General features: G+C 39.2%; 1 protein-coding gene across 1 annotated transcript in view; it reads left to right on the forward strand.

Annotated features, from left to right (window-relative positions):
• SLC22A3 (solute carrier family 22 member 3) overlaps nt 1-27,343 on the forward strand; it is an 85,576-nt gene that overhangs the window by 32,904 nt on the left and 25,329 nt on the right. Inside the window, exons 2-5 of the mRNA XM_019749772.2 lie at nt 5,534-5,637; nt 8,051-8,205; nt 9,898-10,066; nt 10,936-11,053. Coding sequence (XP_019605331.2) covers nt 5,534-5,637; nt 8,051-8,205; nt 9,898-10,066; nt 10,936-11,053 — 546 coding nt within the window. The remainder of the gene's footprint in view (nt 1-5,533; nt 5,638-8,050; nt 8,206-9,897; nt 10,067-10,935; nt 11,054-27,343) is intronic.

The raw sequence follows: 27,343 nt of genomic DNA on the forward strand, positions 1-27,343 counted from the left end.
GGTGTTGAGCTGAGGGTTAGTTTTTATACCTACAGCTCATCATGATGGCTTTTGCATATCAGAAAAGCATTAATTTTTGATATTAAATTAAGATGCCCAAATAATGCCATCGGATCATGTTGAGGACATTTTTAGTATGCCTAGCATTAGCAATGACATCCTTTCCCCTCATGGAGGCCCAACCCAAATTATTTCCTTCATGATTACAATAACTTTTAACCATTATTAAGCTCCATTATGGTGTCTTCTTATTGATTTGAAATAGAACCTGCCCATGGAGGTCAGGGTGAAATACTTTGGCCAATGCTAAATGTAGCCAGGGGGCACCCCACACCCAAGGGTCAAACCAAAAGTGGACATGATGTTTTTCACACTGACTGATGAAGAGTTTAATTTTGAACTAAGAGCTGGTCAGAAATCGTTCAGTTTATAACTCAGCTGTAGAAAGTCAAAACAGAGGCACATCAATCTTGCCATTTCATGTCAGGCTTCCTTGTCCCACTACAACAGAAACAATGATGAGCACGATTCCTTATGGCCATGACTGCAGCTAAATTCTGTCCTATCCTCTAAGCTTAGAATCGCTCATGTGAGCGTTCATTCAAGAGAGCTGACCAAGACATCCATGGAAAAGCCGCTGCCCGTCATCAGGGTCCAGTAGAAGGAGAAGGCAAGTCTCCTCTTGCGTGTCTAAATCTTTTGCATACCTGCATTTTTAACCTTATTTCTTACTTTTGAACTTTCTGTATTAGAGCTATTTCACTGCTCTGGTTTTAAGGAATCAAAACTTTAACACATGTCTAATAACAACTTGCCCCAGCGTTTTGTCATTACCACTCAAATTTATGTAGTGTCCATTTGGATTTTAACAACCAGGAAGAGCTAAGAAAAGCCCTTGGTTGGAAACCCTTCAAAAGTATCTCATTAGGCTAGCGTTGTGCTTTCTGCAAAATGAAGCAAATGGAATCCTTTCAGAATTACATAAACAGTTGTTTGAGTCTTTTATCAGATTGGTTTTCTGCTCGTGTTAAGGGGAGTAATTCTCTTTGTATAAAAGTGACATTATAGATTAATAAGGAACAGAATGGGGACACATGGATTTATAAGCATTTAAAAATAATTTTTCAAATCTTTACGTGTGTACACCTAAAAAAAGATGCCTCACTTGTTCTAGATAGATTGCCTTAGGAGAGAGACACGCACACTTGGGTCTTTGGTTCAGACTTAGGTAAATTTGATAAGAGGTGGTTTTAGGTCTTCCTGGGAACTACAACAAGTTTCTAGTACTTTATTTCAGGAAAAAGGCCTTAGCCTATGATGCTCATTGGCTTCAGTGTCTGCTAGCCTCTCTTTAAACAGGAAAGACACAATATAGACCCAGAGCTGTTGCGACAGCCAGCACTATGCTCAGAGCTGATTGGGGAGGGGTCTGCCTCCTGACTGTGTGAGCAAGAGTCAAAACCAAGCCTTTTCACCCTTGAGACTGTAGTGTTGGTTTTCTGTACTGGACACGTGTGTGTGTGTGTGTGTGTGTGTGTGTGTGTGTGTGTGCATGTGTGTTACAAGTACATAATTTAAGTTAATTTATTTTGTACTTTTAAAAGATGGCAGATTGCCATCACAAAAACAGAAGCCAGGCTAGGTATGTCGACCAGGACGGGATTTAATAAGAGGGTTTGAATTGGAGATGTTTTGGAAAGGCTAGAAAAGCAAAGACGGGAGAGACCAGGTAGGACAGTTCTTGCAGAAGCAGCTGACCTGCTCCATAGCATTACAGGGATTGTGGGCACTTATCCCTTTGCCTCCATGTGGAGGGGAGTGGTTACAAGCACTGGCTGACTCCTTCAGCCACAAATCACTGTTGACATTGCAGTGATTGGAGCTGGAGCTGCTGCCATAAGCAGAAGTAGAATCCCCACTACTTCCCTCCTGCTTTCTAATCTTGCGCTAGCCCCTCTTGCTGGCAAGATCCTAAACAGAACCATGCTAGCAAAGGATTCTGGGAAATGTAGTTAACACACCTCCAGCTCCTGGGATGCAGAACAAAGCACAGAGGGCAGACAATATGTGGCCCTCACAGTATTTCAGATGGCATCCTAGTACTTTAGAAAATGTTAAGTTATAGCATTTTAACCGTTTATATATTTTTAATTTTATTGAAAATGAAGTATGAAAAAACCCTTTCGACAATTTCTTTTAGGGAGTGAAAAAATAATCAGTTTTATGTTGAGGAATATTTTGTGGGGTTAAATAATATTTGGGGGCATTTTAGTTCACACAATTCAAAAGCACCTGAACAAATGTATTAAAATGATAGCTTCTGTTAGGCCTTGCTGTGTCATCTGTGTAAAGCATGCCTGTGTTTCTAATTCAATTATCTGGGTACAGCTGGGAGAAGCAAATGCTACTCTTTGGGTGTTTATATTTGACACTGGTTGGTATTTTTCTGAAGCAAAATATTTTCTCTGGCAGTTAAATCATCCCTTTGCTTGCTGAGATTTTATGTACTTTTATTTTAGTTGCATTCTTTATATGTTTAATTCCAACGGGAAATGACTTCAGATAAACAATCGTCTGCAAATTAACAAAATAAAATTGTTGTGCCTTGAGAAAGCAGTACTTACACTGATGATAAAACTCTTTTAAATTACCACGATTACTACTACTGTATATATATGCAAATCTTTTCACTTCTTTACTCTCCATTAATCTTGTCAGCAACTCTGGAGATGGGTTAGTTACTACTGTCCCCCATTTTTCCCCCAACCGTTCAGGTGACAGGTCATTAGCTGTAGAACCAAGGAAAGAGTTGGGTTCTATAAATAAATATGATAGTTTACTTATGAATGTGTGTGTTTGAGACTATTCAAAACTCCTGTCCCAACAACGTTTGTTTTCTCCTTATGCCACAATGCTGTGGCCTGCTGGGGTAAGCATGCCATTTGGAGGTAGGCAAAGGCAATCACAGGGGTGGGAGGCCTGGATATTGTAAAGCGAATCAATTTTCAGAGCCTCAACTCACACATGTTCAAAATGGATCTGCTGGAGAATATTTTTATGATGAGGATGTAAGTCCTTACTCCTAGTGTCCGCCCACTTTGCAAAAAAGGAACCCTGCCTCTCTCCCATCTCACTATGATACACTGACCTGGGGTTTTAAAATCTCTGGGAACCAAACAGTGGAACAATTTGGAATGTTGGTTTTGGTATTAAGAAAGTAAATGACCCTAATTACTTGATTAAACAAATTTTTGTAAGTCTGGTGGTTTCCAATTCTTTGCTTGTAGTTAGATTGTAGGTAGATTTAAATGGCATGTTGGCTAATAGAAAAGTAAAAATAATTTTGATGATAGATTGCTATGTGAATCTGGCATATAACAGAGAAGGAAGCAAAATAATTTATTTTATTCTAGTAATAAACATTTCTTCTAGTAATTTTATTCTAGTAATAAACAATCTTCATCCACAGATTACATGAGTGAACTAGAAAACGCCACGCTTTCTTACCATTCTTCTAGAAATGGAGAGGTACTTTCCAACAAAATTTTAACTCCAGTGTAATACTGCTTTTACAAAATTAATTGTGTCTTACATTTTTATCAATTATGGTCTAAAAGTAATTGTAATTATAACCTAATCAGCAAAATTCTAATAGAGACTAAATTTTAAAATAGTTAGGAAAAAAATTTGTTAATTAAATGTCAGTTTATATACATAATTGATTACATACAAAAGTGTAGCGAGGTAAATAAATAAACATTATTTATTACCATTAACCTAACCCTAGCCATTAACACAATACACATTAACACATAAAATATTAGGATTTAAGTATGTAGGAATGAATAATGAATGGGAGAAGATATTTGCCAATAATATATCCGATAAGGGGTTAATATCCCAAATTTATTAAAAAACGCACTAAACTCAACTCCAAAAAAACAAACAACCCAATTAAAAAATGGGCAGAGGACATGAAAGGACATTTTTCTAAAGAGGACATACAGATGGCAAACAGACATATAAAAAAATGCTCAACCTCTCTAACCATTAGAGAAATCCAAATAAAAACCACAATGAGATACCACATCACCCCAGTCAAAATGGCTATCATCAATAAATCAACAAACAACAAGTGCTGGCGCGGATGTGGAGAAAAGGGAACCCTCATGCACTGTTGGTGGGATTGCAGATTGGTGCAACCACAATGGAAAACAGTATGGAGGTATCTCAAAACACTGAAAATGGAACTACTTTATGACCCAGCAATTCCACTCCTAGGTATCTTATCTGGAGAAATCCAAAACTCTAATTTGAAAAAATGTATGCACCCCGATGTTTATTGCAGCACTATACACAATAGCCAAGACATGGAAACAACTGAAATGCCCTTCGGTAGATGACTGGATTAAGAAACTGTGGTACATTTATACAATGGAGTATTACGCAGCCATAAAGAAGAATGAAATCTTACCATTTGCAACAACACGGATGGACCTAGAGAACATTACGCTAAGTGAAATAAGTCAGACAGAGAAAGACAAATACCATATGATCTCACTTATATGTAGAATCTAAAAAAAAGAATAAATGAATGAAATAAGCAGAAACAGTCTCAGAGACATAGAGGAAAAACTGAGGGTTGCTAGATGGGAGGGGGGTTGGGGATAAGGGAGAAGGTGAGGGGATTAGAAAGCACAATCGGTAACCACAAGATTGCCATGGGGATACGAAAGTCAGTTTGGGGAATATAATCAATAATGTAAAGATTTTGTAGGGTATGCGATGGACACTTGTCTCATTAGGGAGACCACCTCAGGGATGACGTAGATGCCTGATCACTGCACTGTACACCTGAAGCTGAAGCTGAACAATAATGAATGCCAACTATAACTTTATATGTGTGTGTATATATATATATATATATATATATATATATATATATATATATTTACAAGAAGTGGAGTTCAGCATCAGGAATAGAGACAGTGGAAATGTAATGGCTGTGTGTGATGTCAGAGGGGCAGTAGATGGGGGGAGGGGGGTTATCACTGTATCATGGATATAAATGATAAATGTCTTTTACATTGTTTTGTACACCTGAAACTAATAATAAAATAAAAAATAAGAAAAAGAAAAGAAACTTATGTAGGAATGAAAATAAGAATTCAAAGAGAAAAATTGATGCGAAATTTTAGAGAATTGAAGAACTGTTTTTACTAGACGATGGTAGGTGTCAAATGGCTATGGTATTTAGACTCTGTTGGACACAGCTGAACAAATGATGTAAGAACATTATTTGAAAATGTCAGTATTTATAGCTTACTAGAAATTATACCCTTGGCAGTTATTGAAACTGACAGAAAAATATTTATAAATCAACATAAAAATATGCATGGGATAGGTTTTTAAAATTTATTTAAGCAGTATAGAGGAAAACTTTAAATATCACTGATCAAGACAGCAGATAAGATCAGGTATCTTGAGGATAAGCTTTGCTACTTGTCTCCTGTGCATTTCTTTGTTTTCCCAGTTTGACCTCGTGTGTGCCAATGGTTGGATGCTGGACCTCACACAAGCGATCTTGAACCTGGGCTTTCTAGCTGGCGCGTTCACCTTAGGCTATGCTGCGGACAGGTAAGCACCAACGCGACAACCATTTCACTTCACTAGGACACAACGCGGCTGTGTGGAAATGAAAACGTTTTCTGTTAACTCATAGAAAAATAGCTTTACCAAATGCAGGAAACAGGGTGATTCCTCTCCTCATGACATTCACACTGGTTTGATTGGACTAATTCTTTCCTTCTTAAATTGAGTCTCCTTTCTCCCTGAACTGTACAAATGGATGGAGTTGCTCTCAGTGGGTCTGAAAGCGCCTGAGTGTAAACCCAGACCAGCAGTGACTTCATCACAGGGCTGACAGACGGCTGGCTGGAAACTGTGAGATTGATTTCATGTGCTTCAGGAACGCACTGGTTGTGGTTTGATTAATTTAGTCATAGATCAGCCCCTTCCAAATTTGTTTCATTTATTTCTTTTAAATCTTTGTATTTTATTCTTCAGATTTCAAACTCTGTGAAGAAAAATGTTTTGTTTTGTTTTCAAAAACCATTAAGAGTTTTATCTGTGATTTAACATTCCTAAATGTACCAGTTAATGGCTGACACAGGGAATGTGTATATTTAAGATGGTCATGCTTTCTATTCAGGTATTCCTGTTTTAGACATTATTGATGTTAGTTGTTGTATTTATGTTTAACTATTCCTTTATCCCAATTCTAACTGTAGTTCTTTAATGATTTGTAGGAATTTAATAATTCTCTCTGTATCCCCTGGGACAAGAAGAGGGGAACTTTAGCCCTCGGCTATATCTGGCTTAGTAACACTCTGGTCACTCTAGCCCGTCCGGATATGTCCTTGTGACCATATTTACAGTGGACAGTGCTAAGGTTACCTCAGAGACCTAGTGACAACAATTAATGAGCTAATTTGAGACAATAAAACTCCCCAAATCCTGTAGCCAATTGATGGTCTGAATTTGACCAGACCAGGATCAAAATGGCTAGAATGTTTGCTTTCTTTTCGTGTCCCTTCATCTGTGTCTTCTTTTTCTCTTGCTGTCTCCCACATTCATTCCTCTTCTGCACATGACTTTCTCGTTAACCCTTTGTGTCTGGTGTTCTTTCTCCCCTTTTCCTCTTTTTTATCTGTGTCTTCTATTGTTTCTACTTCTAGTCTTTTCAATTCATCTTGCCTTTCTCCGTGTCCTCCATGTGGCACTTTCTCTCCTATATGGCTGTGATTTGGAATTAAGTTATATTTTTTCAGCATGTATTTCTTTAATTTTGTTGTTACTCTCCTTAATTTAAACATTAGGTTTTGTTTCTTCTGCATATTTCCCTTTCACAATCAATAAACATATCTTCAAACTAAAGTAACTCAACAAAAGGAGAGTCAGTGTTCCTACCTGGGTTCTAGGACAGACAACATCTAAGCTCAGAGGCATGTTGGTGCTTGGGAGAGGGGGATAGACCCATCAATAATTCTGCCTCATCCAGGGCCAACCATTCAGTGCCTTCTCCTCTTTACATCCTGGAAGGAAAGGGCAAGAAACAATGTAATAGGCCACGTTATCTGTGAGAGAACAGTGTAGGAAGGGCAGAGAGTGAATTTAAAAACCTAGGTAAACCAAGGCTGCTTCTATCTCCACTCCACTGACTGAAACAAGATGCTGTATGCGTGGATTTGATGGAAACTTCCATGGGAAAATGTCATCAAATCAAATCTCTTAAAAGTCCTTGATGACACACTTTCACCAGCCAATAATTTGGCACAACTGTACTGAACCATTGAACACCAGATTCTCAGGTGTATTGCACACAATACCATGTTTCCTTTTCCTAAGCTATTTGATCATATTATGTAAATGGTGAAAATAAAATACAAAACTTAAGAACAATTCACATTGGTTGTGAAGTTTTCTCATTTGATTCTCTCTACAACCTCACTGTAGAAAGGTTAAAAAAAAAAAAAGACATGAAAGCAACACAACATAAGCAAAGCAACAAAACCCAAGTCTTGTCAAACTCAAGAAACTCACGCAAAGTCGCATACTTTGGGATGGTGAGCCCAGGCCTTCTGTCTGTAATGTCTGTTGCTGCTTCTTTCTACCCCTTTTTCCTTCTGACTTCACCCACCAAAATGCTAGGAAGTGTCAAAGCTTACCACCAGGGCCACTGTGTAAAAACAGTTGTAACAGACAGGGTCATCTTTTTGGAAACTGCAACCCTAAAGGATGCACTCTGTGCTTTAAGTTTTATGTCATTTCAGAGGCACATGCTTTTATTTGCCCTGTTTTGGCAATGAAACAAAATGTAGAATTTTCAACAGTCCTTTACATGGTAATAATGAAGTTGCAGAGGGCAAAATTTTGTACTTGAACATCTTTTAACAACACTTGCCAAGATGTTTTCAATTGTGTTGAAGAAATTGTCTAACGTGATCTTTTCCTCTCTCTCTCTCTCGTTCTCTCTGTCTCTCTCAAAAAGGTACGGCAGATTGGTCATTTACTTAATATCCTGTTTCGGTGTTGGCGTTACCGGTATAGTGGTGGCATTTGCACCAAATTTCTCTGTGTTTGTGGTCTTCCGCTTCTTACAAGGCGTATTTGGAAAGGGGACATGGATGACTTGCTACGTGATTGGTAAGACATAGCTACGTGTCCTTGTCTGTTTGAGAACCAGGGTCAGGTGGGTGAGAAGTGACGGCTAGTTGGCCTTCCTTGTGCAAGTATAGAGAGGTTTTGTTGTGCAACAGTAATTGTTACTGCAAATAGGAGGGTGCAGGGGCAACCTTCTGACTCTTTAGAAATTAAAATGCCAAATATGGACTATCACAAAATACTAGGATGAACCACTTTCTAGCACTGCCATACCATTCTCATTTTTTTTTCTTTGCTTTATTACAGATTAATTTTTATTAAAATTTCAGTAGTTCCGGAGAAGTCATAGATTTAGAGATAACAGGAATAGGACATTGTGTTTTTATTCTAAGATCAGAAAAGTATTAACATTTCCAAGTCTCTTCTGTTTGGCAGTTGGGTACTGACTACCCTGACTTTCTTAAAGTCAGGAAATACTGATGATAGAATTAAATTATATCACATTAAAAGAAAATTTCAGTAGTTCCTTGAAAGATTTTTAAAGAATTTGTGTATTTCTGTGATCTAGTCTGAGACGATACCTTGTGTTCTATTCCTTTCACATAAGTGGAAAGCTTTTCACCATGCAGGAGATATGACCTGAAAAGTAGAAGTTCATTTGCAAACTTTGGCTATTTTTCATAGCTAGAAAGTTTGACCTTCTGAGTATGAACGAAAGAAAACCTTCCCTTTGCTCTTTGCTCATATTACTGGAAAAGCCCTGGCTGCAAGAGTTGGCTTCATTTCCAGTGGTGAGTGGGACCGGCCACTTACCGTAAGAGTCATGGTGCATTTGTGACCAGGGCAATTTGAATGCTACTCTTTGACAATCGTTCAAGGTCTTTGGGCTTCCACTGTCTTCTGTTACTGCTAGATGAGCCCTCCCCAAACAGTGCCCACTTTGGTCTTCTTATGAGCAGGGAAGGAGAGAGTGCCAAAAGTGTCGGCTGTCACTGGCTGGGGCGGAAGCGATAAGTTTGGAATATTAAGTGTTTAAGGAGACCCAAATTTATTGAGTTTTCAAAGTTGTGATCTTAGGGCAAGAAGAAGGTGGCATATCCCAGGATGGTCAGGATAGAATTGGTGACACCTAGACACTGATTAGTGGGAGTGGAGAGGGAGAAAAGGACGCCCCCAGTAAAATTCTCCATGTGATTGTGAAAGAAATATCACATAAATGAAACGTCCAACATTGTGGAGAGAATTATCATGTGCTAGAGAAACTACCTTGCGATAGTGAAAAAATTGTTTGTAGAGTCTAATATAGAGTTGATAGAGTCAGTGTGCAATTTGTAGTCATAATAGATCTTCTAAAGAGACTATAATATGCAAATCTTTAGAGATTCAGTGATAAAATCTAGACAGCTTATTATTTTTATGTTTTGGTAATTACAATGACCTTTCCAAATAGTCATCATTGAAGCTTTCTTAAAACCAACACATACATTCTTTGCACACCCAGAAGACCATCCTGGGCATGTCAGAGGACCGTGCCAGTGCTTGTTGGTAACCTGCGGAGAAGAGAGTAGAGGAAAGCACATTCATCTGCATTGTGTCAGTGGAAGCCTGGGAGTTTGAAGAGTTCCGTAGAGTTCTAGCAGCGCTGATGGGTGTAATGGGTGCTACATCTCTGTTTGTTTATTTTGGAGCCAATCGTGAGGTTCCTTAACCTCTGCGTTTGTTGTTTCCCTGCAGTGACAGAAATCGTAGGTTCAAAGCAAAGGAGGATTGTGGGAATTGTGATTCAGATGTTCTTCACCCTCGGAATCATAATTCTCCCCGGAATTGCCTACTTTATCCCCAACTGGCAGGGGATCCAGCTGGCCATAACACTGCCCAACTTTCTCTTCCTCCTTTATTACTGGTAATGTGCTTTTGGTCATTATTAAATTTATTCTCATTCCACAGAAATGTAGAATCTATACTTCTAAACCAACATGAAAATGAAATTAATTACGGAGATTTTTCTAACATCTCCAGAATGGCAACGGGCTTTGAGAATTTCTAGAAAATTTGAAATTTATAGAGATTATTTATTGTTTGACTAATAGTTGTTATTAAAATAAATTAATAAAATGTGAAAACACAAAATTCTAAATAGAGTATTAATTATGTTTTATTATTTTGTAATATCTTCCTGAAAGCTACAAGGCAAAAAACCCTATCTGCCAGTATGTCAACAGACAAAATAAATGCAATGAAATGGATTTGCTTCTCTGTCTGTTCTATTAAGCAAATTAATATTGCTCAGGAAGTCTCTGAGGAATAAGAAAATGTTAAGAGCATAAGAAAATTATCAGAAAGCTACAAGTATATGCATTTCACTCTTAATGGAGTACACATATTTTAATCATTCCTCTGATTTAATTTTAATATATGGGCAAATCACTTTACATGAATTGGGTTCTTAACCTTTTCGTCAATGCTCACTAAATCCTAGTTCTTTTCATATGTGTAATTGAGGACACCATATTCTAGGATAGCCTGGTCTTGTAAGAGCAATGTAATATTAATTATTTTTATTATGAGCAATGATTCAGTTATCAAGTGAGCATTCTTTTTCCCTTTCCATAATGAACTTGCAAAGATAATCTACATTTCCGAATTCTAAACTCTCAGAGTCTCCTAAACTTGTATCTAATTGCAAGATCCATTTTGATAGAGAAACTCAACTCATAAAATTTAGGTTCTGGAATTCCTACTCATAACTCAAAAATTCTGCTTTCTTACCAGGGTGGTTCCTGAATCTCCGCGCTGGCTCATCACTAGGAAGAAAGGAGATAAAGCATTAAAAATTCTGAGGAGCATTGCCAAATGCAATGGGAAATATCTGTCACCAAACTACTCGGAGGTAATTTTATTTATCACTAGTAACAAATATTGTTAAAGTGGGTGAATTAATTTGTCACTTATGTACAGTTATTAAACATCTGATAAAATCCTTTTTAGTTTGGCTATAAAAAAAAAACTTTGGGAAGAATCATAAGGTCTATTAAAGAAGAAATGATTTTGAAGTTGTAATAGCATTATAGTTATTTATTGGTCACTTAGTGCATAGTGTAATAGTTGCACCGTTACCTGAATTATTATTATGTTACTCGCTGTAGGCCCTAAAGCATGTACTCATTCATTCTTCTTAATTGAACAAACTATAAATCTCTTCTTGATATTTTATTTAGTCTAAAGATTTATCTTTAAATTTAGTCTCAGAAACACGATTTATTTGAACCAGAGTATGAACAATAATGTAATATTTCAACCTTTGGAGTTACATATGCTGTCTGGCCTGCCTGCCCTCACACCCTCCCTCCTGTTCTCCCTTTTGTCTTTCTCTCCTTCCTTCCTCCAGCAAAGGCTTTTTGGGTTCCTCTGTGTCACTGCATGAAGAGAAATTTGGGGTGGGTGAGATTAAAAGCTCATTTTTTGCCCTTTGGAAGAATCAATATGCAGTTGAAGACTTACACATATGTTTGAAGCAATCCCTGAATAAATAGAGAATAGCATATAAAAATATGTGACAATGCTTTAGTTGGAAAGGCTTAAGTGGATGCAGAATAACAGAAGGATTATTTAAAAAGGAATATTAGAGAAGGATTTTTGAAAGGTATGAATCTTTGATGTAAAGCTTGGAGAATATCAGGTGGCTAGCATTGTTTTCTTCGTAGCATTCAGTTTATTTCCTTAGAAACGTTCTGTCAAAAAATGGGTTTTGTTGGTTTCATTGTCCCCGCCCCAGCCCCCCAGAACTTGATCAGATATATTTGGATTTCTACCTTCATTTTTCACTCTTATATTAAGCGACAAGCAGTAGGTTGTATTTACGAAAGTTCCAATGACCAGTTGTTCCCGTTGGAAGTAGATTAATGATATACCTTGAGGTTTATAGATCATAAAGTATATGGTAAAGATAAAACATGGGCTGTTTTAACCACTTAACTAGTTGGTCCTTTTCGTTCTTTGACTGAGCACATTTGAGCTGTGCATTCCTTTTAGGGAAAAATATCCCAGTGCCCTCTCAGCTTGCTCTCATCACATTCGCTCTCGGTCTTCATAGCTGGATCAAATGTATGATACTTTGTACTGAATTTTAAGAGTCAAATGAATATTTTTGCTATTCATTCAGTATCCTGGAGACATTGCACATGTCACCCCAGAGCTAAGCCTATGTAAGATCTTGGTAGGTTTTAAGACTATAGAAAACTTAGTGTGTGCTGCTGGCTTCTGAGACAAAACACACGTGAACCAGGCATGTCCTGTGTTATCACGAGCATTGCTAAGAGGCCAGAGAGTGATTCCTAAAGCAGCTGCTGTCACATGTCCTATGAGTGTCCAGCTCTATGCTGCTCCCACAGACCCATCGACCTGCTTCTAATTCATAAGCACCATACAGATCACATCAAACAGAGGGAGGTCAATGCTCTACCTGGTTGTGCTTGTCAACGATCAGAAGCTATGGGTCCAGTAGCATCCAAGATATTTTCACTGTAGCTTTGAGCAGTTTGACAGATGGTCTGTGTTTGACAGCCAGCTTTGAAGTCAGACTTCAACTTCCCTAAGGAACTTACTCTAGCATCCCACTAAAGTCAAGTTTGGCTGTTTAGTTTGTCTGTTTTTGTTATTCCAGTGAATTTTCACTTTATTCTTTTTAAAAGTTTTATTGTGGAAAATGTCAAACATATTTAAAAAGAGAAAATGGGTTAATGAATCTCTTTGTGCACATCACTCAGATCCAACCAGTGCCAGCTCAAGACCAATCTTATTTCTTTCTACACTCCACCAATAAAGATATCATATAATTTCATCTCATCGCATTTCAGAGTGTACGTCTGAAACAGAAACACATGAATATGTACTGAACTCTGAGACTACATGAGCACTATTTTCAAGATACCATCCAATGGCAGAGACTATTCATCTGGTTCTTAAAATTGAATACAGATCATCACACATTTGATCCAGCTGTGAGGACTGATAGCCAATGTGAAGAGCAAACTGGGAAGGCAGTCGTAGATAAAACAGGAAATACAAAAGTAATCTCAATACCGCTAGTCTAGGAAAAACTGACCATAATTTAATGTCAAATATCAAGTGCGTGTTCCTAGTCCCTGAGTGTCCTGTAATGTTTACAGCGTGTTTGTTTGCATTAGGGTCCCGATGACATTTCTATGTTGCCATTGGTTGATAAGCCTCTTTGCTCTTCTTCAATCTATAGGTTCCTGCTTTTTTTCTTGTAACTGTGGGGGTGAAGAACACTCCGTGTGTGGGGGTGTGGTGGGGGGTTTTATTCCTGTAGGTTTTCTACAGTCTAAATTTTGTTGCGTACATCTCTTAGGGTCATTTAACATTTGTCTCTTTTGTTCCTTGTAAATGGTAGTTAGATCTAGAGTTTAAACAGGCTCAGGTGTAATAGTTTTTGGCAAGGCTACATTGGAAGTGACTTAGCACATTTCCATTAAGAGATACTTAGTGTCTGCCTGTCTCTTTTTGTGATGTTAGCTGCCTTTGGCAATCATTGACTGGATTTATTAACTCATTAGAGGTTGCAAAATGACATAATCTCGTATTAACATGATTTTTTTCATTTGTTACGGGCATACTTATATAAAGACTAACTTCTCTCATCAACTGGTGACTCTGAGATACAATTCCTATGGGAAAGGCAGGATACAAGCATCATTCTTTTCAAAATTATAAGTTTGTTCCCTACGTCCTCCAAAAGTGATCAATTCGTGGTGTGTTGTGGCATTTTAAGCCTCATGGTGAACTCCTGAACTTAAACGTACTGTATGTTTCAATCACTGCAGTTACCATCCTCATCTTTATTGATGCTCAAACTGCCCACCTTTGGACAGACGAGGCTCATCTTCGTTGGTTCTGGGTCCCTTTGCCACACTTCTAGTAGTTTCTGAATGCTTCCCTGCTCATTAGCACAATGAGGTTTTCCACGCTCATCTTCTACATTCCAGTCTCACACTTGGAATCACCTCTTCCTCAAAGAGTGCATTGATTTCTTTTTTTTAAACAAATATCTTTCAACTGAACCGGTCCCTCTCGAATCATTTTTAATTGGACAGCATAAACAGAAAAACAAAGTACTGTCTTCCAAAAGGGAAGAAATTAACATGTCGGTTTAGAACACCCTGCTAATAGCTGAATTCAGTCGTATTATAGGCCAAACCATAGTTTTCTATTTCACAGATCCTAATGTTCCCACAAAGCATAATAATGTACACAATACTGCTTTACAAAACTCAGAAATGCAGGCCAGTAGTGCAGACATTTGACTTGAACTCCAACACCAAAATCAAAGCAGGATTCATTCTGTTATAGTTTTTGTGTAATGATATCAATTACTTATATTTTGGTGACTCAAATAAGTACTGCCCATGTCAATGTTACGGTCACCTTGAAACCTTATGTTTACATGGTCCCTTCAAACCTTCAGAGTCCTTTCGTTGGCTTGGCTGGTGTCCCTACTGTCCGGATAATACCTCAAGGACCCCCAGGCCCAAGGCTGATGCCCAGCACTGTCCCTTTCGCTTTTCACAGAACCTCTTCTCATTAAACCCTGACTTCTGGAAGCAGTTATTGCCATGTAAATTACCGCATTCATCAAGACCTTTCCAATTTCCGCTTCATCCTAGGGGTACACCTCATATAGGTTACAGTGAAGTCTCGAGTGAATTGGAGAAAGTGCTTGGATGTAAAGCAGTCCTACAGTAGGTCATCTGGCAGCTCCGTATTCCTCTCTCGTCGCAAGAGCCCCGCCAACCTCCCAACCCAGCCTGTTCCATCACTGGCAAGAGGTCTTGGTCTGTGTAAGGGGTACTGAAGGACCTAGCTTAAAATGACCAAAGGGTGCTCCATATTATAGATCACCTAAAGTCACTACAAACTAGGATTACATCAATCCCCTGGGAAGGAAGATGTGGGAAGCATCAAAAGTTCAAAAATAGCCAAAGTGAAACTGACGGATCACTGAAGTAGTATATAGTAAAAGTTTACTGTACCCACACCAGAAATATCATTGCAAACTGGGAGCACGCAAATTGAAACATGGAATGAGGCTCAGGGGCATTGTGATAAAGCAACTCATATAGTGAGAAAGCAGTGACTTTCTTTGCAGTGATTGGTTATAATATTAGAATATTCTTAAATAACAGGGATTTGGTCAGTAGTTACCTCATATCAAATTTGGGAAGCAGTTGAAGTTGTGCTTATAATTTCCAGAGGCATAAGCAAGAATAGCCTCAGGTCAAGTTAGTGTCGTAAAATAAGCTAAACTAAGCTTTGTTTGTATGATTAAACTGGTTTTGTCTGCTCAGAGAATTTTCAAGGTTGGTCTTTGTGTGTTTTTTAACAGAAGAAATAGGTACAATGGATTTGATTTCAATATACAACCAAGTGGATTATTCTGAGAATTGGTGGTCCTATAAATAATCTCAGCTATATTTCACACGGATGTTATACAATTCCTGGCTGGCCTCTGACTCTGTTGAAGAGATAGCCAGAAGGTAGAAATACAGGTGATCAGAACATCAGACTCTCTGCAAACGAGGCAAGTGGGTTGAGCTCATAGGAAGTTACGTAGAAACTGGAAAGACTCAAAAGATGGGTGAAATGTGAACCACTCAGTAGTTACCCAATGCAGAGGGACGGTTGGCTTAGACACTGAAACCTGGGTCAATGGCCTGAGTAGGATTTAGTCGTTTGATACATTTTTGGTTGTCTGGATGACATTGGATTATGGTTGATTAGATCATCGTTTGAAATATTCTCATCTTCTCCCTGATTTCCATTGGATGAAAATATTTTTCAGCTCCTTTGATGTTGGGCATGGCAATGTAATTTGCTTTGTTCTCCTGATGGATGGAGTGTATGTCTTGCCCTTTGACCCTGGGCTTGCTTTGGCCCATGGGAGATTACCAGATGTGATGCCATCGAGTGTTGAAATGTGCTTATGCAGTTGGGCGGCTTAGTCTCTGTGCTTCAGCCATCGCCCTGAGAAGAATATTCCCAGGCTTTCCTCCTGTCCCCAGAGGAGACTGAGGGACATTTGCAGCAGAGCTGTTCTAGCAAAGCTTCCCCTGCAGTCTCCCAGCTAACCCACAAATGTGTGAGGTAATGAAGACTTATTATTTTATGCCTCTAAGATTGATGGTTGTTATGCAGCATTATTTATTATAGTCAACCAATACACTGATCAAACAGCCACTGCCAGTTACTGACCTGGATTATACAATTACAGTACTAACTGTGGTGGGAACTGTGGCAGCAGTTTTGATTTTCTTTGTTTTCAAAGAATTTTATTTTTTTATTTTCTTTCTTTCTTTCTTTCTTTCTTTCTTTCTTTCTTTCTTTCTTTCTTTCTTTCTTTCTTTCTTTCTTTCTTTCTTTCTTTTATATATTTCAACAAAGGATTTTAAAGACCTTTATTGGAAAGATCTCTCTCCTTCCCCCATACTCCTCCACCTCTTCCTTGTCTCCGTATGGAATATGTTTGTGGAAAATCATAGGTTACAACTCTAGCTAACAAAGCGTTCTAATACTACAGAACTGAATATGCCTATATTTGTTTGTGATATTGTTATGCTCTGTTGGCCCACTAAACCTATAAAGCTTGATTGTAATGTCCTTATTTTCATGATATTCCTATATAGTTCATCTTTCATAGCTGATCTACAGCACATTAAACTTCAGGTTTAAGATGACTTATGATGGGGTTACATCCCGATAAACCCATTGTGTATTGAACATATCGTTAAGTTGAAAATACATTTACTATATCTAACCTACCGAGCATCATAGCTGCAGCTAACCTACATTAAACAAGCTCAGACCACTTACATTAGCCTATAATTGGGCGAAATCATTTAACACAAGACCTATTTTATAATAAAGTATTGACTATCTCATATATTTTATTATATGTATCTTTTTGACACCATCAAAAAGTTGAAAACTCATACGTTGAACAGTCATAGGTAGAGGACCATTTGTGCCCGATGTTATATTGATACTCATTCATGCATAAACAGGCTCATGGGCAGTTCCCATGGTGACATGTTCAGGTGACATCAAGAATTGACATGTGAGCTTCCTGATTCCAAGGGGCTCATCATCAACATAAATGATTCCACTCTTTGATAGATTTCCAAAATATAACAGATTAAAACCTCATTAGAAAGTGCCAGGCTGATTTTTAGATTGCCTTAGTTACCAGAGAGACTTCCAACTCTTCACAGCCACCATCTTCTTCTATAGTCGCACAAACACCAATACTGTGTTTTCTGAAAATAAGACCTACCCCGAAAATAAGCCCCAGTTAAGACTGTCAGCCAGACGGACGCATTTAGTATGTTATGATGATGTTGTAGAAGAAGATGACATGACTGTATTTGAATAAATGTAGATTGTTGTACATGAAAAAATAAGACATCCCCTGAGAATACGCCCTAATGCATCTTTTGGAGCAAAAATTAATGTAAGAAAATAAGACCCGGTCTTATTTTCGGGGAAACATGGTGTTACTGCAGAGAGGGACTTTCCAACTTTGGGAATGTTTGTTTCTGGCATTTCCTTTAAAAGGGGGATTTTAATAAACATACTTTTTGTTTTTTCAAAAGAGGAACCATACCATGACCCTGGCTTTCATGAAGCCCAGGAGGGCTGTGTCATATTTTAATCTCATTTTTATGCTGTCTCTGTTGACTGTTGGGTGTAATTATTATCTCAGATTTGGGACTTGGAAACTGTCTGCACGGAATTTATTTAAAAAGATCCAGAGAAAGTAATTTAAGCCCAGGGAATGCCAAATGGGGGCTCCAGTCCGGTGCCTATGTCGAGAGTGGGAAAGGTATTAGTCTAGAAAATAGTAAAGGATATTGGAAAGGAAGTCTGTGGGAATTCATGCAATGCTTTCCCTTACCAGAGGTAAATCTTCATTCTTGGACTTTGCACAGTGGGTGGTGCCAATTCTGCCAGCAAAGTCTTAAAATGACACATAAAAATGATTACTATAATATGTATGCCGCCACTTTGGCTTTAATTTAGAATATTCTTTAGAATGCATAGAAAATGTCAGTGCACTTCATATACCAAACATAAAATGGACCTTTGGAGCTGAGAATTAATTTAATAGTACTCCACTTAAACACATTTTTTGAAATAGCCTCAGTTCTATAAATGGCTGATACCTAAATGGTTATTCTAACAATTTTCCATATCTTTAGCCATTTGAAAATAAGACGATACTGTAGGAAAAAGGAAAAATTTTTACACTACAATAAAAAAAAACAGTACTAATGAACTGTTGAATCCAGAGTGAGTTTCTTTCTGACGCTGGGTGATTAAATAGTTAAGTTCCTTCCGCTAAAGGAAATCCAACCTAAAATCTCCCGCTCAGTGGACTCACATTTAACCCATACAAATATCGAGGGGAGGATGCCGCAGAGCATCATATTGCTTTAATTGAGCTAGAGTCCAAGTGACATATCCCTTAAAGAATGAGGTTACAGCCTTGGAGCAGGCCCAGCAGAGTTCTGGCCTCCTTGCCCGAGGAGCATTTTGAGTGAGGAACCCTGGGGAGACAGGGCCTTCTCCCATTTCCCCGGACTCACCTTCTAGAGGCCCTCTGGAAATACCTGGGCTATTCCTTCATCAAGACCTTAACTATTTCATTTAAGTACAAGTTAAAGCTCAGAAAGTATTCATTGGAACCATGAAAGGAAAGCCTTGGCATTACTATTGTATAAACTGTGTGTTTGGTCCTATCTGTCAGTCCTGGTGTCTGATGACATGTTACTGACCAGTAATTGGATCTACAAAACCTAGGACAACTAATGAACTCAGATGGTGACCAGTAGGGTGACCAGCTGTCCCCATTTGCCCAGGATCGGGGGTGGAGGGATTCCTGGGATGTGGAGCTTCAGAGCTAAACCCAAGAGTCTCGAGCAAACGGGGATGAGTTGACGTCCCTGTGACTACGTCAGTCCTCACCTTCCTTGCTGTGCTCAGAAGATACCAACGATCCACACCTGCTGGCTTCACAGGTCCCTCCCAGCCGCACAAGGACCTTTACCTACGAGATGACCGTGGGACACCTGGTCTGACTGCAGGTGGGGCCTAGAATTTCCCAGTGTCAGACTCAAGCTGCTGACAGGTGCCTACCACGGTGCCTCTTTATTTCTTTTCAAACGTTTACAGCCTTTATTTTGACATGAAGCGATTTTTTTTAAACCACTTTATTGACATATGATTGACATACAAAAAACTGTACATAATTCATGCATACGACTTGCTCAATCCCCAGTTCCTACTGTAGTTCTTAATCAGGTCCTAAACCCTGGCCCACTGCCTGATTTCTGCCTGTTCTTTCTCCCGAAAGTGGGATCCCGTTGCTTATGTCTTCTTGTGTCCATTGCTTTAAAGCTCCTGCTGCACCTTCTTGATGTGGTACCTGCCTTCCCTAGAGACTCCTGCTGCTGAGACCCCATTCCCCGGGGGTGGTGGGTGGGTGTCCCAAAACATAGATGACAGTGCCCCCCACCCCATTGGCTTCTGCACCTAGAGAAATAAGTCTGTTTTCGGCCAGCAGAGAGCAAAAACGCCTCCCACTCCCACTTACTCTGCTCTCCTTGCTGTTGAGACTCCAGCCAACCTCACAGGCAGACGGTGGGTTGTGACACAGGGGGAGAGTTCCAAGCTCCACACAGTAATGCTTAGGGTCACTTCATCTAGTCGTCCAGTACTTACGTAATCTGGGAATCATGGACTCTTCCCTTTTCCTTATTAAAGCCTGACCCTTGCTCTTTAGAATAGTAGGTCTCTCCTCCCAGCCCTCACACCCCACGGTTGGCAGAGAAGCATTTGCCCTTTTCTGTCCTAGCCCAAGTCCTGGTGGCATCACAAACAAAATTAGTTAAGATAGAAAACAAAATGAATAAGCCATACAGACTTACATTATGTTGTGAATAGTGGTTGCTCTCTTTTGTGGGAATTGTGAAAATGTTTAATTCAATTATTTCAATTCTGGGTTTCTCTCTAATAGAAGAATGAGTTTGTGTTTCCTTCTTCTGTTTTGAGCATTTGCCAAGAGCATGGCCCTCTAATGCCTTCTTTGAAATCTTCACGCTCGATCTGTGCGTGAAAGAAAGATGGTCAGCTTTTTCAAGTGTTTTTGTGCGTGTGCCATTCGGCCCATTCTTGTGTTTTGGCAAAAGCAGTTTCTGCGACCAAATTACCGTGCTTCCCTCCTGTGAATGAACGAGAGAATACCAGCTCTCTGTGGAAGTGTCCCCTGCTGCGAGGTGACGATGCACGGCTCCCAGACCCTGCATGTCCAGCTCCCTGGCAGGAATTCCCAGTCGTTATTCTTAATCCAGAGCTGCAGTTACCATGAGAGTACTGCTTGCTGGATCTTCCGCCCACCAGGAAAATTGCCTTTCTTCATGAAATAATCCTATGAAAAGAGCTGTGGCCTGGGGAGCAGGTGAAATCATTTAAATTCTCCAGGGTTAAGTGGATTTCTGGTGTATACAGATATGCATCTTTGACATAGATAAAAACAGGAGGAAATTGTGCTAAATAGTAAGAGAGAAAACATGCTGAGATCCATTTGTTTCAGTATCTCGAGGTCCCATCCAGGAAGATGGTATAAAAGATATCAGGTGCTAGATTTTCGTGGGCTAAATCCTCCCTTCCTTAGAAAAAAATAAAAATTAAGATACATCTAACACATGGCTGGATCAGGAGCATCCAGGTTGTGCTGCCATAGCAACGCTTCTTCACATGTGCAGATAGAAACAGGATGAGGCCCACAAAATCCAGTGATGGCTTGATCACTTGGTTTGGAACAAATCATATGGACCTGTGCTTTTTTCTCTTTTCTTGGAATCTGGCACTACTGGAGAGAAGGAAGCATGATTTAATATAAAGAAAAGGGACCTGATTGAGAGGAAATCTTCTCCAAATACTGTGTTTCCCAGAAAATAAGACCTAGTGGGACAATCAGCTCTAATGCATCTTTTGGAGCAGAAATTAATATAAGACCAGTCTTATTTTACTATAAGACCCGGTATAATATAATGTAATATAATATAATATAATATAATATAATATAATATAATATAATACTGGGTCTTATATTAATTTTTGCTCCAAAAGATGCATTAGAGCTGATTGTCCTGCTAGGTTTTGTTTTTGGGGAAATACGGTAGTGAATGCACCTTTCTTAAGATGGCTGACTAAAGGAGACCTTGTAGAATGGAGAAGTCTTCATAACCCTTCCAGGAGATGAACTCAGGGAATGTTGGGGGAAAATAGCCTGAACCGAGGACACTGTCGGGTAGAGGAAACTTTCCTATAAGAACAAAACTTTGTCACCTTCCGTAGTCATGAGCATGGTGTGTGACCAGAGAGGAAACCCCGATGAGCAGATTGCAACATTCTTGCTAACACACCCCTGTAATCCAGCGGCAGTAACCTTAGCTCCAGAGTTGATGGAATAATCATGTGGCAGTCTGTCCCAATGGGCCACAGATCCTTGGGGGCCATGGAGGTATTGCAAAAGCGCACAAACCATTTGCATCTAAGCCTTGTCTGTAGAAAGAATTAATACATCTCGAATAAATATGTACTATTTTTTTCAGATGAAGGTAGATGCAGTTGTGATTAATAATTACTAATGAAAGGTGTTACTAAGTTCATAGTAAATTTGTATCATTGTGTGGTCTCGATGAACAGAAATTAAACGTACAGTTCCTAACATGTGGGCAACCATTAAATTCTTTGACATTAACCAGAAGTCCTCATACTAAAAAGGGATAAGAGTCACTGATCTGTAAGCACAAATAAGATTAGTCTCCATCTGTTGAACAAATGTTGCCTGAGTTCTGACAGTTAAAGTTGTATAATGTTCTCAGGAAAAGCTGAAGGACCCCAGAGAATCTTGACAAACACAGAATTCTTGAGAACCACTTTCAGGATTCCTTCATTTCTTTTTCCTTCAATAAAACCCACTCAAGTTCATGATATTCTGCTCTTTCACTGACCTCGTGGACAAGGTCTACGTGTGAAGTAGGAAGAATTGAGCAACTTGGTGTACAATTGCCTTACTATCTCCCAAAGGTAAATCCTTGTTTTCTTTCCTGCTTACATTTCAGAGCCAATACACCACTAATAATTCATGTCTGGAGGAAGACTGAGGAAGGCTTATTGAGTGAATACGCCGCACGATAGTTTTTATGGCACAGAGGACAATAGAGTTTAAGTGCTTACCTTCATGGTTTGATCCGTACGTGGAGTCATCCAGCTGAAGGACTCCTCTTTGAGACCTGAGTTAGACTAATTTTACTTAAGACAACTCACACATCCACTCTGCAGTTCATAATGCTTCACATGCTGTATGTGCACAGGCTGCTTTACAATGAGCAGGGGACAGACTCTTGATGACAACTGAGTAAAATATAGGCTCTTCTTCATGTAGTATTTATTTCTTAGTCTCCTTTCTTGCCATGGTTCTGTAAACTTTTTGGTTATACTTTGTTGTTTAAACATCATCAGCCTCCTAAGTTCAACAAGTTGATTATTAATTATTTCAGTGAAAATATTTTTCACATTACAAACTGAATTACTAAATATTTTGTTTGGTCACCACATGTTTAGAAAAACCATTTAAGTGTCACTGACGTGAGGCTGTCCCAGAAACAAAATTAGGGTGACACACACAATTGTAGCAGGAATTTATCGTCATTCGTTCATCCGTTTATTCAGCAAATAGTTATTGAGCACCGTGCTCAAAGCATCTACTCCTTAAACAACCTCTGTACAATAGTCACTTTCAAATGTCTCCCAACACACATTTAAAATGCCTTATATTTTCTCAAATTCTCCGTGATTGCTTGTTTCTCTTTTGAGCTGTTTTCAGTCTCCCCCAGTTACTAATAGTTCCTTAGCTATTTGACTATACTCACTTTCATTATATAGATAAGCTCAATAGAACTAAATATAAAATTGTCCTCTCATGTAAAGTTGAAGAACAGCTTACATCTTCCATGTGGTGTTTGGAAATTATTTCAGTGTGTTTTAATTTTGATTGCGTTTGTTTATAAATACAAAGACATTCTAATTGGATATTGGTCAGTACATCTGTTATTCATGAAAACCAATCTATATATGTTTTCATACATGTCGTCTTGGAACCTTGGTGAGATGTCCCATGGAGGATATTGCCTACGGGCAGGGCCTGCTTCGTGCTGGGGTGCATGTTAGCTGAGTGCCCTGAGTAAGGCCAGACAGCTTTCTGTCTGCATCCGCTGAACATGCTGTTTGTTCACAGAGACATTGGGTATTTTCCAGTCTTCTAATTTTGACCAGCCTCCTGGGTGTTTTACGTTGCACGTCTCTGGTTACTAGAGAGAGTCAGCACATCTTCATGCATCTTTCTTTGCTATTTGGGTTCCTTCTCATGAATTGTTTCCCATGTCCTTGCTCGTGTGTGTTGGATTTTCTGGACTTGTTGGATTTATTGGACTGACTTTGTCCCCTTCGATTTATAGGGTCTGTTTTTGTATTCTAAATATTATCCCTTTGGTGTTAGCTACCCGTTAACTTTGCCTATTTTTTTTTTTCATTGATCAACAATCCTAAAATCCTTAAATGGATTTGATAAGGTCAAATCAGTGTGTATTTTTGCCTATTGATTCTTTTTTAGAAGTTTTGTTTGAGAAATACTCTTCTGCACCCAAAGACCACAAAGATATTCTTCGATTAGCTTAGGCTTTAACTGTCTCTTTCAGGCCTTGTTTAGGTGACGGTCATCTTTCTTTGAGTGTAGAGTTACACTCATGAATTCTTCTGGAGTCTGCCACCGTTTTGAGTGTGAGGTAGGGATCCACATTTATATGTCTCAATGCTGAGCCAGCTTTCTAAGCACCAGCTAATAAGCAGACTCATCATTTTTCAAGTTCCCGTTTCTGAGTCTAAATTCATTCACACCTAAAATCTGTCTACCATTTTACAGGCACCCAATAATTAGTCACTGAAATACCTACTTCTGTGCTGCAGATTGTATCCAGGATGGACAGATTGCCGGTGTTATCAGTGAAGGTAACACACTTGTGAAGCTCCAGGTGGCTGCAGAAATAGATAATGTGCCATTCAGAGCATTGCAGAGCTCAGATTCTTATGTAGCTACGAAACAGTCATCTTCACACTCTTAGCCGTAAAAGATGAATACAGTCTTGTTAGTAAGCACCCCAATACACACCATCCTCGAAAGCACACTTTCTGATTCTGGACTTTGTCCTCTAGCTGTTCATGGCTACAGGAAAGCAGAAGTGCCATTCAAAGCATGAACATCAGTCATGCAGACAGAAGGGATAGGAATGTTCCTCCAAGATACTCAAGGGTTTCTTTAAAAAATGAGAATTGCTCTGAGACAATAATGCCTGCCCTCAGTATCTCTAAAATGAGGTAATGTGTATGAGTACATTCCCCTAATGTAAAAAGAGATCATGATTTTCATACTCAATAATACCTTCATTAGATCAACTTGGGGACTGAAATTTGATTTGTTAGTTTTTTCATGACCTGGGCTTTAACTTCAGCTCTTAGCTAAAAGCTTCAATGGGATGGCGGTTCTACCTGGGGCTCTCTCTGTTTCAGGGTTAACTTTTATGGTTGATTTCTGTGGTAAACTCACTACTGATTATTAATTCTAAATGCAGTAGAAATACCGGTAGTCCTCATTTTTTTTTAGGAGTTTTGATGGTGTAATTTTATCCAAAGGATTAATTGTTAAGAAATTATAAGAAACAGACAAAATCATAAAAATTGCAAATTTTCCAAATTTAAATTGAACAGTCTTAGTTCAATTGTTTCAAAATAGAAACATAATACTTCACACAATATTTCCTACTTAGCATAAAAGTTCCTATCAAGAAGAAGGTGTGGACCAAAGGGTTTTTTTTTTCTTTTTAATAAACTGGAGAATCCAGAGTCTTTATCATGCAGGATAAGCTAGGGCATACGTGTAGCAAACACTCCCAAAATCTTGCAACAACAAAGGATTAACTCTTTTCTGTGCCACAAGGTTCATGGCGGGGGTGGGGCTCCTCTTCCTGCCACAGGGTCCACACTTTAATCCAGGCTGTCCTAGCAGCCTCTGCCGGGAACACTGCAGGGAAAGTTCTGAGGGTCTTGCCTCAGCGATTAAATGCTTACAACTTCTTGGCAGATTTGGGTAGGTGGCCCCACCCAACCACGAGGGGCCAAGAAGGGCAATCTTCTCACACCCCTGTAACGGGGTAGGGAACCAAAAAGGGTTGGCAAGCAGTGTGAATGAGTACCACCACGATCTCTTTTAAGAGAAAAAATTGTTAAGAATACAGGATTCGGTTTGAGAAATACCGACTTAGGAAGGTAAATGCTTGTCTTTTTTGTTTGTTTGTTTTTAAATTAAAGTTTATTGGGGTGACAATGGTTAGTAAAGTTACATAGGTTTCAGGTGTACAATTCTGTATTACATCATCTATATCTCACATTGTGTGTTCACCACCCAGAGTCAGTTCTCTTTCCATCACCATATATTAGACCCTGTTTACCCTCTTCTAGACCCCCCCTCCTCCTTTACCCTCTTGTAACCTCTAAACTATTGTCTATGTCTATGAGTTTTTGTTCCTTCATTTGTTTGTCTTGTTCTTTTGTTGTTTTCAGTTTTATATACCACATATCAGTGAAACCATATGTTTCTCTATTTTTTCTGTTTGACTTATTTCGCTTAGCATTATACTCTCAAGATCCATCCATGTTGTCACAAATGTTCCTATATCATCTTTTCTTACTGCCGAATAGTATTCCATTGTGTATATATACCACAACTTCTTTATCCATTCATCTATCGAAGGACAGTTGGGTTGTTTCCATGTCTTGGTCACCATAAATAAAGCTGCAATGAACATTGGAGCACACATATCTTTATGGATAAATGTTTTCAGATTTTCTGGGTAGATACCCAAGAGAGGGATTGCTGGGTCATATGGTAATTCTATTCTTAACTTTTTGAGGAACCTCCACACTGCCTTCCATAATGGCTGCACCAGTCTGCATTCCCACCAACAGTGTATGAGGGTTCCTTTTTCTCCACAGCCTCTCCAACACTTGTTACTATTTATACTTTTCAATTCAAATTATTATTGCAAAGGAGAGGTTTCACCTTTATAACTGGTAAAAAAAAAAATACTTTGGTCAAAGCATGAACACAATTTAAAGTTCTTATGGAAAAATAAATGACAACCGGTTTTCCAGTCAGAGAAACTGCAGCTTCAGGACAGACCGGGAGCAGACAGATTGGGTGTGCCCAGGGAACAAAGCCCTGTAGCACACGTGGGAAACGGAGGAATGGCAGGGCAGCCAGGCCTCTCCATGTGCACGGCCAGTAGGCTGGGGCCCTCTCAGGGCAGAGATTTAGACAAAACACCCTGAAGAGATAGATGCCTGTGAACCAAGCCAGGGGGCTAAGCTGGCCCCCCATTGCCGTCTTGCTAAGAGTCTGGTAAGAGCTGTGTGAGGGGAAAGAGGAGACAAAACTGGTTTCCTGAGAAAAAGACTGGCAGGAATTGAGGAGGTAGCTGACCCCAACCTGCAGGTCTTAGGAGAATCCTGTCCTGGACTTGCTCTTCACCATGGCCCTGGGCACTTATGTGATGGGGACAGTTGTAGCTCTGTGGAAAAAGGGCTGCCAATGCTCCCAGGCCCAGGCAGAAAGTCACTAATGGGGCGAAGCTGCAGTGTTACTGGAATCCTGCAGACACCTGAGTGCCTGGAAAAGACAGAGCTGGGTTGGGTGAGAGCTAGCAGAACCTCATGGAAAATACTCCCCCAGCTTGTGAGGAGAAAGGCCGTCTCATGAGTTTATGTTCTATTACTATCATGTCAAAGACAGTGTTGTTATTAGAATCGTTCCTGAAGCATTCACAAGACTAAAAAGGAATGATAAGAACTGTGACGGATGAGAGTACAGGCTCCCCCCACCCGCTGTCTGAAAGTAGACATGCTTGTAAAAACTTCCAAAAGCCAAAATGGTGGACAGTGAAGAAGCAATTACCTACCGTAGGACACATCTTGCTAATGGATGCACAAA

Source organism: Rhinolophus sinicus, linkage group LG05, assembly GCF_036562045.2.
Source record: "Rhinolophus sinicus isolate RSC01 linkage group LG05, ASM3656204v1, whole genome shotgun sequence".
In the NCBI taxonomy this organism is placed as follows: Eukaryota; Metazoa; Chordata; class Mammalia; order Chiroptera; family Rhinolophidae; genus Rhinolophus; species Rhinolophus sinicus.